We start from the raw sequence: 13,123 nt of genomic DNA on the forward strand, positions 1-13,123 counted from the left end.
AAAAGTCTATTTGATTAAGACAATTCAGATTCATACAACAAGAAGAGAACACCACCTGATTGTAAATAGTTTAAGAAAACATTCTTCATTTATGAGATGTAAGAATAAAAGTCATCATTAGAAAAAAAAAAATCATGGTAAGAAAAAACAAATAGTGCCTTAATTTATTTATTGATTTGGTAGAAAAAAAAAAGTCACCTGATTTTAAATTAAGACAATTTAGATTCAGACAACAAGAAGAGAACATCACCTTAATTTATTTATTTATTCTTCGTGTATAAATAAATAGTGCCTTAATTTATTTATACATGTTTCATGAGGAAACTAGACACCAAGGGCGGATTTATAGTAATATAGTTACATATCATCATAATGAATATTTATGGGTTTATTATAATTTTTATTTGGTTTCGAGCCGAACCCAGTGCCCGCATCCAGGTTTTAGAGTAAAGCACCAATAGAACCAACCATGGCTGCATTAATATAAGTTGTAGGTTCCAAGTGATTGTATTCAGATCTGACATCTCTGAATTGATCATTCATATCTGGTCCTCCAACAACTGCACCAATATGAGTATTTGGGTTTGGATTCTCAGTAGAATACCACGACGAGAGACCATCGCCACAACCAACCTTACCTGGATGGGAATGGATAGAAGCAATGGATGCAGCTCTATGGTGTAGTCTTAATGGATAGTTGGTGCCAAAACCCACCATATATGATATTTTCATTGGATTGTGTCCCAGTATGTAGTCTACCTGCAAAGTGGAAATGTGACATTTCAAATTTTCAGTCAAACTTTGTTGGGTATGTAGGAAAAAAGAAATGATCTAGAAATTGTTTGAAACTATTCAACTCTAGCTATATGGTGATATTGTCTACGATTAAGCACCATTAGTTAGTCTCAAACTTCGTTCCTAGCGTTGACCGAACCGAAGGCCATCCTAGAAGGATTTGCACAACCCAAGTACTGGCATAGCACCCCCTGACTTTGAATGCTCATTTAACAATGTTAAACTAACATAATGTTTTTTTTTCTTAGAAATTGAACTATCACAGTGCATAAGGTGTCAGGAGAAGCGTACGTCCTTTGGGCACCATAACACCATTGTATTGAAGGAAAAAATACATTTTCGACTTTTCTCAAGTTTGTAGATCTTCTAGTAGGTGTGTCTCCGTTGCTGACATTTTTGTGTCTCCAGTAGGAACATACAAAACTTTAGTGGCAACAACAAATTATTGCTTCTCCTTTTTTTTAATGTACAGTTAGGGAGCCGAGGGTTGATCCATCCATCTCTTAGTGCAAACAAGTCGGCATTGACTAACTCAACCCACTCACCAATGGTAACTTATACTAATGGACCGTCGTCACAAAAATGAAACCCATGAATATATGTAAAGCTAATAAGAGTAGTATATAACTATTACCTGTGATTTTGCAAAAGACGTGATTTGAGAGGTAGAGAACTTAACAGATCCACACTGAACTTCATTGATTCCACTCTCTTTTAGGGTTTTAGAGTAGGCAAGTAAAGCCATGGAAGCTGTTGTTACATATTGCAAGTTACTACTATCTCTTGTGTACAAAAGCCCTCCTGCAAAACAATTACAAAACTCAATTTTATTTCCGTAGTATAAAGAAGCTGACTTCTTAAACTCAACTTGTTGAACTCCTTACAATGCCTATTATCTCTATCACTTTCGTGTAAAAACCGATGCAAATTCTCTCGTATAAGTGTATCTTTTCCATTTTGTCACAACCCTTTCAAACCGTGGTAGAAAATCAAAGTTCACAAAATAGAGAAACACAATCAGAGATACCTGGTGTTGTTCGGATTTGTACAGAGCTACTTCCGGGCATCAACACACATACGAACGAGTTAGCATCATTCTTGAATTTTTCTAGATTTGTCTTCCCTCTTAAAAATTCCTGCACGGAATTCGATAATTCAAGAACTATACTAATATGCACAATTGTGTATTTGCAATGTTTAAGTTTAGTAGTATAGTCTCGCATCATTTTGACGAGCGATCAGAGTCTAGCTTAGATATAGGTGCAGCTTCAGTATCTTGGGTTGTATGAGGCCTTATGGAGTGGGCTTACATTCAGAAGAAAGCCCCATGTCATGTAATGGTGCTTAATCGAGGACAATATCGCTCGATCAGGTTTCTGGGTACTTAAGACTGTTATGTTATGGTTGGTAAAACAAGTAATAATACCTTAGCAAGTAAGACTTGAACACCAGCAAATTTGTTATCCCAACTGAACTCATTTATAGGTTGACTCCATCCTTGGTTGTTGGAAATGAAGGCCAAGTACTTACTATCACCACTTGCTTTGTATAACCAAACAGCAGCCCACAAAAGTTCATCCTTACACACAACAAAAAAGATGAAGTCGAAACAGTAAGATTCGAACACTGGGATAACAAGGATGGAGTCAGCCATGATATATGCTGGACGACTCTTCGGGTGAATCTTGGCCGGGTGAGGTGGCATAGCAACATTTTCCATTTCGATTAATTAGTAGAATGAAATAATACCTGATATCCTGAGTAGGAGCAATAGAAAGGGCAAGAACCTCCATAAGATCCTCTGTGGGTATTGGCAAAGTCAAAAAGCTGGAAAAAAAAACATAAACCCTTGATTAAAGCTTTAAACAAAGGGAAATGCTAAATGTACAAAGAATCGCATGTGAAATATGCGTGTTGAGTGGGTCATTATAATAAACGTGCCGAGCTAGCTTAATTTAAAATTATTTAAACGGGGTTAATTACCATTTTAGAATGGGTTAGAAGTTTTGAAGCATAATTAGGGTTAACATTCTTGAAGACAATAGAAGCAGCAGCAAGAGCAGCAGAAGCATCGGCTGCTACCTCTGAGCCTGGTGAAGTAGAAGTGATCTTATAAACTGTTCTTGGTGTGTCCATGTCTTCTGGTCTCTCCCAACATTCATGATCTCTATTCCCATCTCCCACCTACAAAATTTTAACCATAAAAATGAACAATTTGTAATGAAATAATATTTTACGTTTTCAAATGAATAGACCACAGTTTTGACATGGTGAAAATTCTGTGGTTATTTCATGTCAAAAACTTAGAAATATATTCGAACAATAAATTCTATTCCTCCCTCCATTTGCTCGCTCCCTTGGCCCTCTGGCTGATGTCACGACGTCTCACTTGACCGTAGAGCAAATGGAGAGAGAATATGCTCAAATGAGACGTCACCACATCAGCTGGAGGGTGGAGGACGAGGGGAGGGAGCAAATGGAGGGAAAAATAAAAATTTTGCTTACAGTTTTGTAGAGGTGGTTAAATTTCCACCGCATTCCAAAAATGTATAAGAAGCCGTGGTTATATATAGATGATGTAAGAGATCTAGCTAGAGGTGAGGATGACCTGAGTATAGAATGTGGTAGGTGAAGGGTGAGCTTGTAGTATGAAATCGGCTCCCCACTGGATCGCTGACCGGAGGTGGCTAAGTTGTTCCGATGATGATAATGCTGACTTATACTCGACAGCAGACCAACTCAACAGAGTCACACTAAATGCCATAGGCCACACGAACTTGACGTTGTCGCCAGCGTCGTAGTATCCACCACTTAATGTCACCTGTCAAAATCAATAACCCACCATTTTTAGTTACTTCAAAAATTTTGTGTCTTACTGCATTTTAGATTTGAGTTTTTTCTTTTACTGGTAGGCAATAACATTATTTTTTCGGGCTTTCTAACAATGCCACTTTTTTAAGTTTAGAATATCAAATGAAATATGTGATAAAGGGTATTTATATATAATCATGAAGGAACATAATATTGAGTTTTTGCACGCATGTACAAACGCTAGATCGATATACATTTTCTGTCTGTCCGTCCGAGAGTGCAGAGTCGCCTCTCCACTTGACTCGTTGGTTCAGAGGCAACTTTCCAGAGCGTTGACCTTCGAAGAATAGTATCGCTTTCCCAAGTGCATCTTTGTAATCAAGCAACACCACAGCCATCCGTGGTGGTCCATCTTGTAGCTCGGGCAACATGACCCGACTAGCCCAAATACACCACAACATAACACCGGATATCATAATACTACCCCAACCCATTCTAGAGCTTAAGGCGGCTATTCTTTCTTTTTTTTCTTTTGTTATACGACAACTCCTACTCTTATATTTTAGATATGATAGTCGTATTTATATGTATTTTTGGTACCCAAAATGTCCTTAGTTTATTTGAAGCAAGTTTTACGAAGCATAGACAATTCGGTCATTTGGAATCTATGGTCATGCATAGAGTATGGAGGAATGGAAGTTGGCGTGAGTGAAGAAGGTTGTGAAATAAATCTGGTGAAATTAAGTCAGCAATGATGAAAGTAGCGTAAGAAGATACTATCACCCATATCTGGACGTATTTGTTTTCATCATTTTTTATTTGAATTTGAAGATTAAAATTTTCAAACCCTCCTTACAACTAAAATTGAGTAAAGTCAATACTTGGTTGTCCAAATGGTTGATAGTGTTGACATAAACTTCGAAACTCTGAAGACCCCAGGTTCGATTTTCAGAGGAGGTGGAATCCATGGTTGTTGAATTTTGGGTTACTAATGGTATAAATAATGTAACAAGTTTGTCAGGCTTTAAGCCATTTTCATGTTGTTGGGCTCTAGGCATCCTCCATTATTGGTTCAACTTAGGCGGTTATCGTGTTTATCATATCCTCATGATGTATCAATACCTTGTGACAACTAACGTAGATCGTTGTCGATGTCTCAAAAAAAATTTGAGTAATGTGATTTTTAAAATTGGGTATGTGTAGCAAGGAGAAGTCTACTTTCGCTAAGAGCATGTTAATTTATTTCGAACAATCAGCGCGAGAGAAAGTATTTCTGCCCTACTGACACGAGTTATACCTAATGAGAGTATATGTTCAATACTGAATGACTTCGTGAAACAAACGGTATGAGAAAGGAATAGAAAATTTGACAATGACATCTCCCAACTAGAATGCTACTTGTATTTCAGATGAACAAAAGTAGTTTATTACAAAATGAAGTATAAATTAATTGAAGAAAAAAAAGTAGTAGCCTATACATGTGGATAACTGGTTTTAGGGAAAATACAGACTTAAAAGGAACATAAAATCAAGAACCTTCCAACTTGAGTTGTCTTGAATCAAATTTGCAGATGAAATAAATAAAAAATATTATAGTTGGAAACAACCGAGCTCCTGACCATGTCGTGTAAGTAAGACTTTCCTTTCGCCCACCCATTCTAACCTATAGGAAAGATCGAGATTATGGAGCAAGAGTTTCAGGTTTTCCGCATCGTTCAATGCCCTTGTTCTTTCCTGCAGCAAGTAAGACATGATTATGACTTCAGAAAAGGGGAAATAATCCGATTTCTATCTACTTATATTGGATTATTTGAATCCGATTTCTCCTTGATGTGTAGGCCCACTAGCAGGGTCCTCATTATTCATTGGGTAAACTCAAAATGATAAATTACAAGTTGTAGTTATCGGACATGCAAATAGGAGTTGAACTTACAGGAGAAGAGAACTGTCTATCATGTCCATTAATGCTTGCCATTACGCTTGACCTAGAAGAGTTTGGTGAGAATCCTTCCCAAGGAGGGACAAAAATGAGTTTAGTACACTGGATCGGAACCAAACTTCGACTAAGTTTCTCCCACCATCCAGATTCGAGTGACCACCATCTGATCATCAGCCCATGCTCAGAGAATGCAACTAGTCCCTGAAATTCGAACATTCTATTAAAATAACAACATGATGAAAAGAAACATCACTTCGGAATCGTGAGTGAATGAACTGAATTTCCTCTGCAATCCTTACTTCGGTATTTATCAAGTTCAAAAAAGTTAGGTCTCATGGAGGTTGAGATTCTAGAAAGTAATGCACCCTAGAGAGTGGCGGAAACATAGGAAACTCCATGACGAAGTATCAATATTGAGTGGGTAAGTGGACAGCTAAAATATACCTCTCCATCAGGTGAAAAGCTGAGAGCTGAAATCCCTGTGGTTATCGTTGTCAGTGAAGCTCTTCCAAGTAGATTTGGCAGTCCAGGGGGTCCACTTGCATCAAGAACCTTGACTACAGTCATACTGCATTAGAGAGGTAAATTTAAGTCATTAGGGTTAATATAATCAAATCACCCTCGGTAACAGATATATGATTCAGTATCTAAACATTAAGAGACCTTCAGAGACATGATATATGATGCTGCCCTGTTATATGCTCAACCAAGAAAAGTAGACTTCATGCATTGGGATGGGGTTGTAGCCCAATGATTGTGCATCTCTTCAAAACTCAGGAGGTCTTTTTCTTCGAGTCTTGAAAACCGCAGTTAAACCTCAAGATTTATCCCATGCAATTTGTACGTTTAAATAAAGTATATGTACTTTCATGGCCTCTTTAGGGTTCTTTCTGACGGCTTGGTTAGGGTTCTTCTAATTGCCTTTAGGGCGGCTATTAACATTTCATGTTGTTTCATGGCACTTATAGACATATTACATCCTTGTAGTGTACTCAAGTCATATGATGCAGTGATGTAAAGAATCCTTCAGAAAAACTAAAAAATAAAAGAAAATGTCACAATTTTATATATTATCCTATTATACTTTTCAATACCTTTGCATGTCATATATTCGAATGCTAACGTTGTGGATATCTCCAATTGCATCTCCAGCAGCCATCCTTGTTGATGCTTCATTCAAAGATACCATCGGGAAAACACGTACAACTTCCTTCAATGCATGCATGGAATTTTGCAGGCAAGTTTTACGCAAGACTGAATTCCCATGATCCATTGTTAGTAATATGAAGCTTACAACCTGCAAAGCTAGTATCAGAATTATTAATATTTTGGTTTTAGCTGGTAGATCCTAATTCTGAGAACTTGGTAACTTTACGAGTATGTATCACCAATTAAAAATAAGATAGGAAATTAGGCCGAAGACCAAATTTCATCTTGGTCTTGGTTAAGAAGACATGCCGATATTTTTTAAGCTTGAGTTCCATGTTTAGTATTTTTCTAGGTTTAGGCTCCTTGTGTAAAGTGTAAACCTTGGCAAACCCGTACAAACTCATGCCAGAGTGCAAAATATGTGTGAATCTGTGCAAACCTTACTTGCACACACCTGTGCAAGCCTCCCCAAACCTGTGAAAACTTTACTAGGGAACTGCAGCTTAAAGACAACTGTTTGATACTTTTTAACGAAAGGAAAATTCGGCCTAGGAACAATCAAACATTTCCTTAAGAACATGTCAATTTTCTTTGTATGTGAACAAAATGATCGAAAACCAGAATAACAGCAATACACTATACAAACCTTATCGAGATATTGAGCCAACGGTTTTGGAGAACCACGCAGGACCCGGACAAGTGTCATGAGGGAAACTAGATGAACAGGTGAATCAGAAGCAGTAGACCATATCTGACTTTCTATTACACTTAAGAAGCCTGATACATCAGCCATGGCGAAGCTCGGGAGAAGAATCCCAACCAAGGTATCCCTCATACTGAGAGATATAGCTGGATTCGGTGGTGATGAGCTAGCAGATGCACCACTCATACATTCTATTTGGAAGAAAATATCTCCTATTAATCGAGGTATTTCTGGACCTATACACGCCTTCCAGGTACCGTCCATCCCTTCTGCTAGAAGCTCTGCTGCAGTTGAGCTATATTTTTCACTCATTGTCATTACTAATTTCAGTAATGGATGAACAACCAATGGTGCAACATTAGGTTTAACAAGACTTGGATACCATACAGCTAAAGCTGCTGCAACAATAATAAGTGATGACATAGCATCTTGGCTTGTTCCTCCAACACAAGAAATCCAATCTTGCATCTCGAATGATTCCATCCATGCAAGTATAGCGGATTCTTCGGCTTGAGAATTTCCTAGTGTTTCCACAACCTTATCCAGAGAGCTGTGTGTAGATATTTCATCCTTACTTGGGATGGACACGTGTTGATTTACCTTCTGTCTGCAGAGAGGATGTGGAATAGCGCGTGAAGCTGCACAGTGGAATAGAGAGCGTGCAGCCATACGTACATGCTCACTTTCATGTTGCCAGAAACTCACCAGTAGCTGGAAAGAAATTTGTGTATTATATCAGGATTCAGGAAGAGAGAACTATATACAGCATTAACAAGATAATATCTAAGTTGATAGAAAACAACTATACGATCTAACTCTAACTTGAAAGTTTTCAGGGACTTTTGGTTACAAGACTATAAGGAGAAAAGTCAGGGTTCATCGTTCCCTATGAAAGCAACTTAGTACACAATTGGAAATATTCATCCAAAGATAATAATGTAGCAAATCAAGCAATTAGAGTAGTGTGCAACCTGGAGAGAAGGTGGCTTTATGTCTGGGACTATTTCTGCAATATTACGTGTGTAGAACGCTGCTAGGGCACTGCAAAAAGAGAACAGGTCAGCTAAAGCATCTTAGTGACACAAAGGAAATCAACATAAGGAAAAATGCTTGTTCGATCCTCAGGCATGTAATTAATAGTTGGTAGCTGTCAAAAGCAGTATGTATTCAAACTTCTAAAAAATCTTGATAAAACATTTGCTGCTGAAATCATATCGCATTCCAAATTAGAATAAAAAATTCACTAAGTCTACTTGAAGAATCTGTGTTATAACACGTGTAAACTTTAATAAGTTAAGATAAAAGAAAACTATCTAAGACTGCAGAATCCAAGAAACTAATGAAGCTTAGTTTGTACATCTTGAGAGTGTAAGTGGGAGTAAAAACAAAATTCTTCAAAGGAAACAGAATGATAGTACCTGCTGGCAGCTGAACTGGAATGAGACAAACTAATCATATGCTGGGCAAGGGACACTATTGTCAATGACCGCATCGCACAGAACTCCGCTGATGAACGCCAAAGCTGAAATATGGATTCAAACTCTTGGATTTATGGAAGACTCAAGCACATGGCAGGTTTGAGCAGTAAGCACAGTTCCTGAAAAATACCTCAAGTTGAGCATCTGGACCAGGAAATGTCAATGTGACAGACCCTCTATCACCTTGCAAACCAGAAGAGACGATAAAATTGTCGGGTCTAATGATATTCATCTCAGCCATTAGCAATTTATCTAGCTTATCATCCACACCCCACAAGTGCAGGAAAGATAAGCTAAATCGTATAAAACATCCTTCGAGTGACTTAACCCATTCATGCTCTGAAAAAGAGTCACTGGCAACCCTCTGTGCATCAGAACAAACATTTGACACTGTGGAATGAGAACTTGAAACTGGTGTCTCAGGTTGATGGTCAGATCCACGTCCACTTTCTTGCTTACTTCCATTTTCTACTATTTGTGTGTGGCTTTGACAAGGAAACATCAAAGATGAGAGGTCAAATCTCAGAGTAGCAACTCCAGGGAAAGGGCAGGAGCATTTGATAGGATGCTTACCATTTTGAAGTATTTCCAAAATTTGATGTCTTTCCGCAGACTTTCCTTCAATAGCATCTGCCACAGAAATATTTGCCTTGCCTGTCTGCATTATTCTCCTTTTAGCTATTGGCGTTGAAGCGACTCCATTGTCTAGATTTTTGGAATGAGATCTTAAGAGGTTTCTATCTTCCATTACTGGCAGAAGCAATGAGGAAGCCGAAGTATTTCCACCCAATATGCTATCAGTAATAGAATTGATATTGATGCCCCTGCAGAAATGGTCGAACATCGAATGAGAAGCTGTACCGCGAAGAACTCGCTCCCGGGCACCAGTTTTTACATCCCAAAGATATAAAACATCCACTGTGTTATATATTTCCAAATGGTTCTTGCATAGACATGCTATATAACCTTTCACACCATCCCACACAACCACTGAAGGGTAATTAAGGTGTCCTGGAAACATTCTCTCTACACGTAAAGTCTCGAGGGAAGTTAGAGCCACACATGAATCTTCCCCAACAGAGACAAAACAATCACACCAAGGATGGTCAGTTCGGGGTGGGGATAGGATAATTTGCCGGACTGGAGCTACATGATGGTGCATCACGGCAATGAGATGACAGGTTTCAAGATCCCATATACGTATTGTGCAATCCTTGCTTCCTGACATTAAAACCCAACTGTATTTATGCCCATTTTGTGTGCTCCCAACCATATGGTGTGCAGCCATGCATAGTATCGGACCAGTGTGCCCTATGAAGTACTCAAATACATGCGGGTCCACTGTTTGACGGGGACTTCCAGTTAAAGACCCTAATTCTTGGAAAAACTTTCCAAATCGTACCACTTCTATTTCACCAGTATAGAAGCCATAAACTATACCATATGGAGCATAAGAATTTTCAAAAAGAACCAATGAGGATGATACAGACCTTCCATTCAATGTAAGATCATTGTTTTGTTCCTCTTCATTCATAGAACTTCCATTTTCTGACTGTGTAACACAACTTTGCGGCGAACTAAACTCTGATTCCATATTAACAGTTGTGACACAAGAATCATTCTTCGTTATCTGAATTTCGGACTGTGAACTTGATTTTCTAATCCAATCACTAGGAAATCCTCCTTCCCCAAGGATTTTGAGTTGCTGACCAAACTTCCCGTGAGTATCATACTGCTTACATAATAACCAGATTGAGATGTGAGGTTTCCACAAGAAAGATTCTTCAATAACAAAGCAGATTGATTCAATACGAATAAGATTACCATTTAGTTGACTGAAACTAACGAACACTTTCACATCAAGTGGGTGAGAAACAGCAGGAATCTCACAGACGGGCTCATACTTAAATGTCCCATGAGAACCTGACACTGTAAATATTATTGCAGCACCTCTATTACTCCAAGCAACGAATCTTTCTTCAAATTGTTCAGGAGGATCACGGGTATCCGATGCATTTTGGCCATCATCACTGATAAGAAACATACCCCCAACGAGATGAGATTGAAAATTAACGCTATCATCACAGAGGGGACTATCTACCAAATTTAACTCACCAATAGCAACTCCATTGCTCACTAGCTTGAACACACATCTAGTCCTATAAATAAGTACTAGAAATTCTCCATGGGCTACACTTGATACTAAGCTATCCCGATGAACGAAAGTATCAGACCAAACAGATATTCCCATATGAGAATCAACTTTACGCAGAACTGTTTCGCTTTTCCCATCTGTTTCAGAATCCTTCGATATCAAAATTGACTGTAGCCCCCCAAATTCATCACTTAAAATTACAGACTGATTTCCATAATTCTCAGCAGATAGAACAACAGACATATACTTTGGTGGTCCGATAGATAAATTCCCATGAAAGACGGTCTGAACGATATTTAGACTATAAGTATCAAAAATTACTATAGCACATTTTGATCCTCTCCGATTATAATATTCCCTATCTACTAAAGCCTCACCACCTTCAACAAGTTCCGAATTCTGATGACCCGATGAATGTGCAGAATCAACAGAAGAACATGCTACACAAACATATCTAGGTGAACCAGGTAAGGTCGAAATTGCCAACGGGGTTCCAACCCATGGTGGAATTTTTCGTCGACGTTTGCAATGCCCACTAGTTCTACTCCATATACACAAAACACCATCAGTACAGACACTAATTAGGGCACCACAACCATCGGAGGAAGAAGAAGAAGAATTGACTACTACATTACTTGTATTCTCTATATCTCCATGTCCACTCATAGTAACTGGAAAGCAAATATCAAGATCAACAATTTTTGCAGCATGACCACACAACATTGCCACTGGCCAAATTTTCTGCCATTAAATTCAACAATTCTATATTTCAAAACCTTGAAAATGAAATTCATATTATAATCAGATAATTGTATAACCAAACAAATGAATCATAACATAAGTAGAATAAACTGAATTTCTATAATTTGGATTATTATTTCAACAAACACCATGAAATCAAAGAATGTTTAACATTTCCAACTATGAATAGAAATGGGTTTTGACTATACACATGATTCAAATTATTGATCGGAAAATTCGAGAAAATCAGAGAATAAATTTTCAAACTGAGAATTGAATTGGGTATTGGATCGAGAAAAAGAAGAGAGAGAGAGAGAGAGAGAGAGAGAGAGGGGAGTACATGATAATTGGAGGAGAGATTCCACCAGATGATGGAGCCATCAGATCCACCAGTGTAAAGGGTAGGTGGTTGATTCAAGACGGCAGTGGCTGTGACTCGGTGGAGAGGTGGGGAAGAACCCGACCATATACACCCCACTGACTGACACTTCATCATCTCTCTCGACATCACTATTTTCAGCTCCTCCTCCTCTCGCCCGGAATCACATCAGAAACACACAACTTCGATACCCTCATTGATTTTAGTGTATCAGAAAGAGAGAGAGAAATTTACAGAGAGGAGAGTTCTATTCTCCAATACACTTAAGAGTCAAGCCCCCGCCTCGGGTTATGGTGTTCGACCCTAACGGGTTCACAAACGTAAAACCAATCGTATCTTTTACATTTATGAACTATTACATTTAATATTATGGTATACAACATGATAAAAAAAAAAACCTAACGTACTTCTTAAACATGTGAGATACGATGTAGAAATAACATTTGGCGTCTAGGTACAGACAGTGCTATCAGACACGTTACACGAGCAAGATTTAGTTACAATACAAGTACAAAAGCACAACATATGTCTTCCCAGTGCAAGCAGCCATGAAATATCATATATTGTACAAGTGCACCAGGCTATCTTGAATAGATTGATATGATTTTACTACGAAGGTACCTAGCATTCTCCACTTTTAGAACAAGAGAGACTTTTTAACAAAAAAAGGAAAACAAGAGAGACTTAACTTTACAAAACGTGAAGATCTCCATTTGTAAGCTACCTCTCAGATAGTAGAGAAATCTCCACTTTTAGAACAAGAGAGACTTTTTAACAAAAAAAAGAAAACAAGAGAGACTTAACTTTACAAAACGTGAAGATCTCCATTTGTAAGCTACCTCTCAGATAGTAGAGAAATCTCCACTTTTAGAACAAGAGAGACTTTTTAACAAAAAAAGGAAAACAAGAGAGACTTAACTTTACAAAACGTGAAGATCTCCATTTGTAAGCTACCTCTCAGATAGTAGAGAAA

The 13,123-nt window shown here is 38.1% G+C and overlaps 2 protein-coding genes across 3 annotated transcripts; both read right to left on the minus strand.

The window, feature by feature from the left end:
* Window positions 1–316: 316 nt before the first annotated feature.
* LOC147569418 (endoglucanase-like) lies at window positions 317–4,155 on the minus strand. Its single transcript, XM_086655900.1, has 8 exons — window positions 3,861–4,155; window positions 3,404–3,616; window positions 2,779–2,979; window positions 2,545–2,622; window positions 2,222–2,374; window positions 1,823–1,931; window positions 1,430–1,596; window positions 317–759 (listed from the first exon to the last, which is right to left on the minus strand). The coding sequence occupies exons 1-8, from the start codon at window positions 4,098–4,100 to the stop codon at window positions 442–444; spliced, it is 1,479 nt and encodes a 492-aa protein (XP_086512026.1). The 5' UTR covers window positions 4,101–4,155; the 3' UTR covers window positions 317–441.
* An 829-nt stretch (window positions 4,156–4,984) lies between these two features.
* On the minus strand, window positions 4,985–12,555 carry LOC147569419 (Transducin/WD40 repeat-like superfamily protein). Of its 2 annotated transcripts, XM_086655898.1 has the most exons (10): window positions 12,385–12,555; window positions 12,112–12,332; window positions 9,006–11,771; window positions 8,816–8,919; window positions 8,369–8,438; window positions 7,341–8,108; window positions 6,640–6,842; window positions 5,990–6,113; window positions 5,540–5,746; window positions 4,985–5,340 (listed from the first exon to the last, which is right to left on the minus strand). In XM_086655898.1, exons 2-10 carry the CDS (start codon window positions 12,277–12,279, stop codon window positions 5,197–5,199), a joined length of 4,554 nt encoding a protein of 1,517 aa, XP_086512024.1. In that variant the 5' UTR covers window positions 12,280–12,332; window positions 12,385–12,555; the 3' UTR covers window positions 4,985–5,196. The 2 variants fall into 2 exon arrangements, with proteins under 2 accessions (XP_086512024.1, XP_086512025.1); XM_086655899.1 differs by having other exon boundaries at window positions 9,006–11,701; window positions 12,112–12,411.
* Between the last annotated feature and the right edge of the window lie 568 nt (window positions 12,556–13,123).

The sequence above is a fragment of the Eschscholzia californica genome, unplaced genomic scaffold (genome assembly GCF_041429995.1).
Source record: "Eschscholzia californica isolate CP2 unplaced genomic scaffold, dmEscCali1.0.p SCAF_1, whole genome shotgun sequence".
Lineage (NCBI taxonomy): Eukaryota > Viridiplantae > Streptophyta > Magnoliopsida > Ranunculales > Papaveraceae > Eschscholzia > Eschscholzia californica.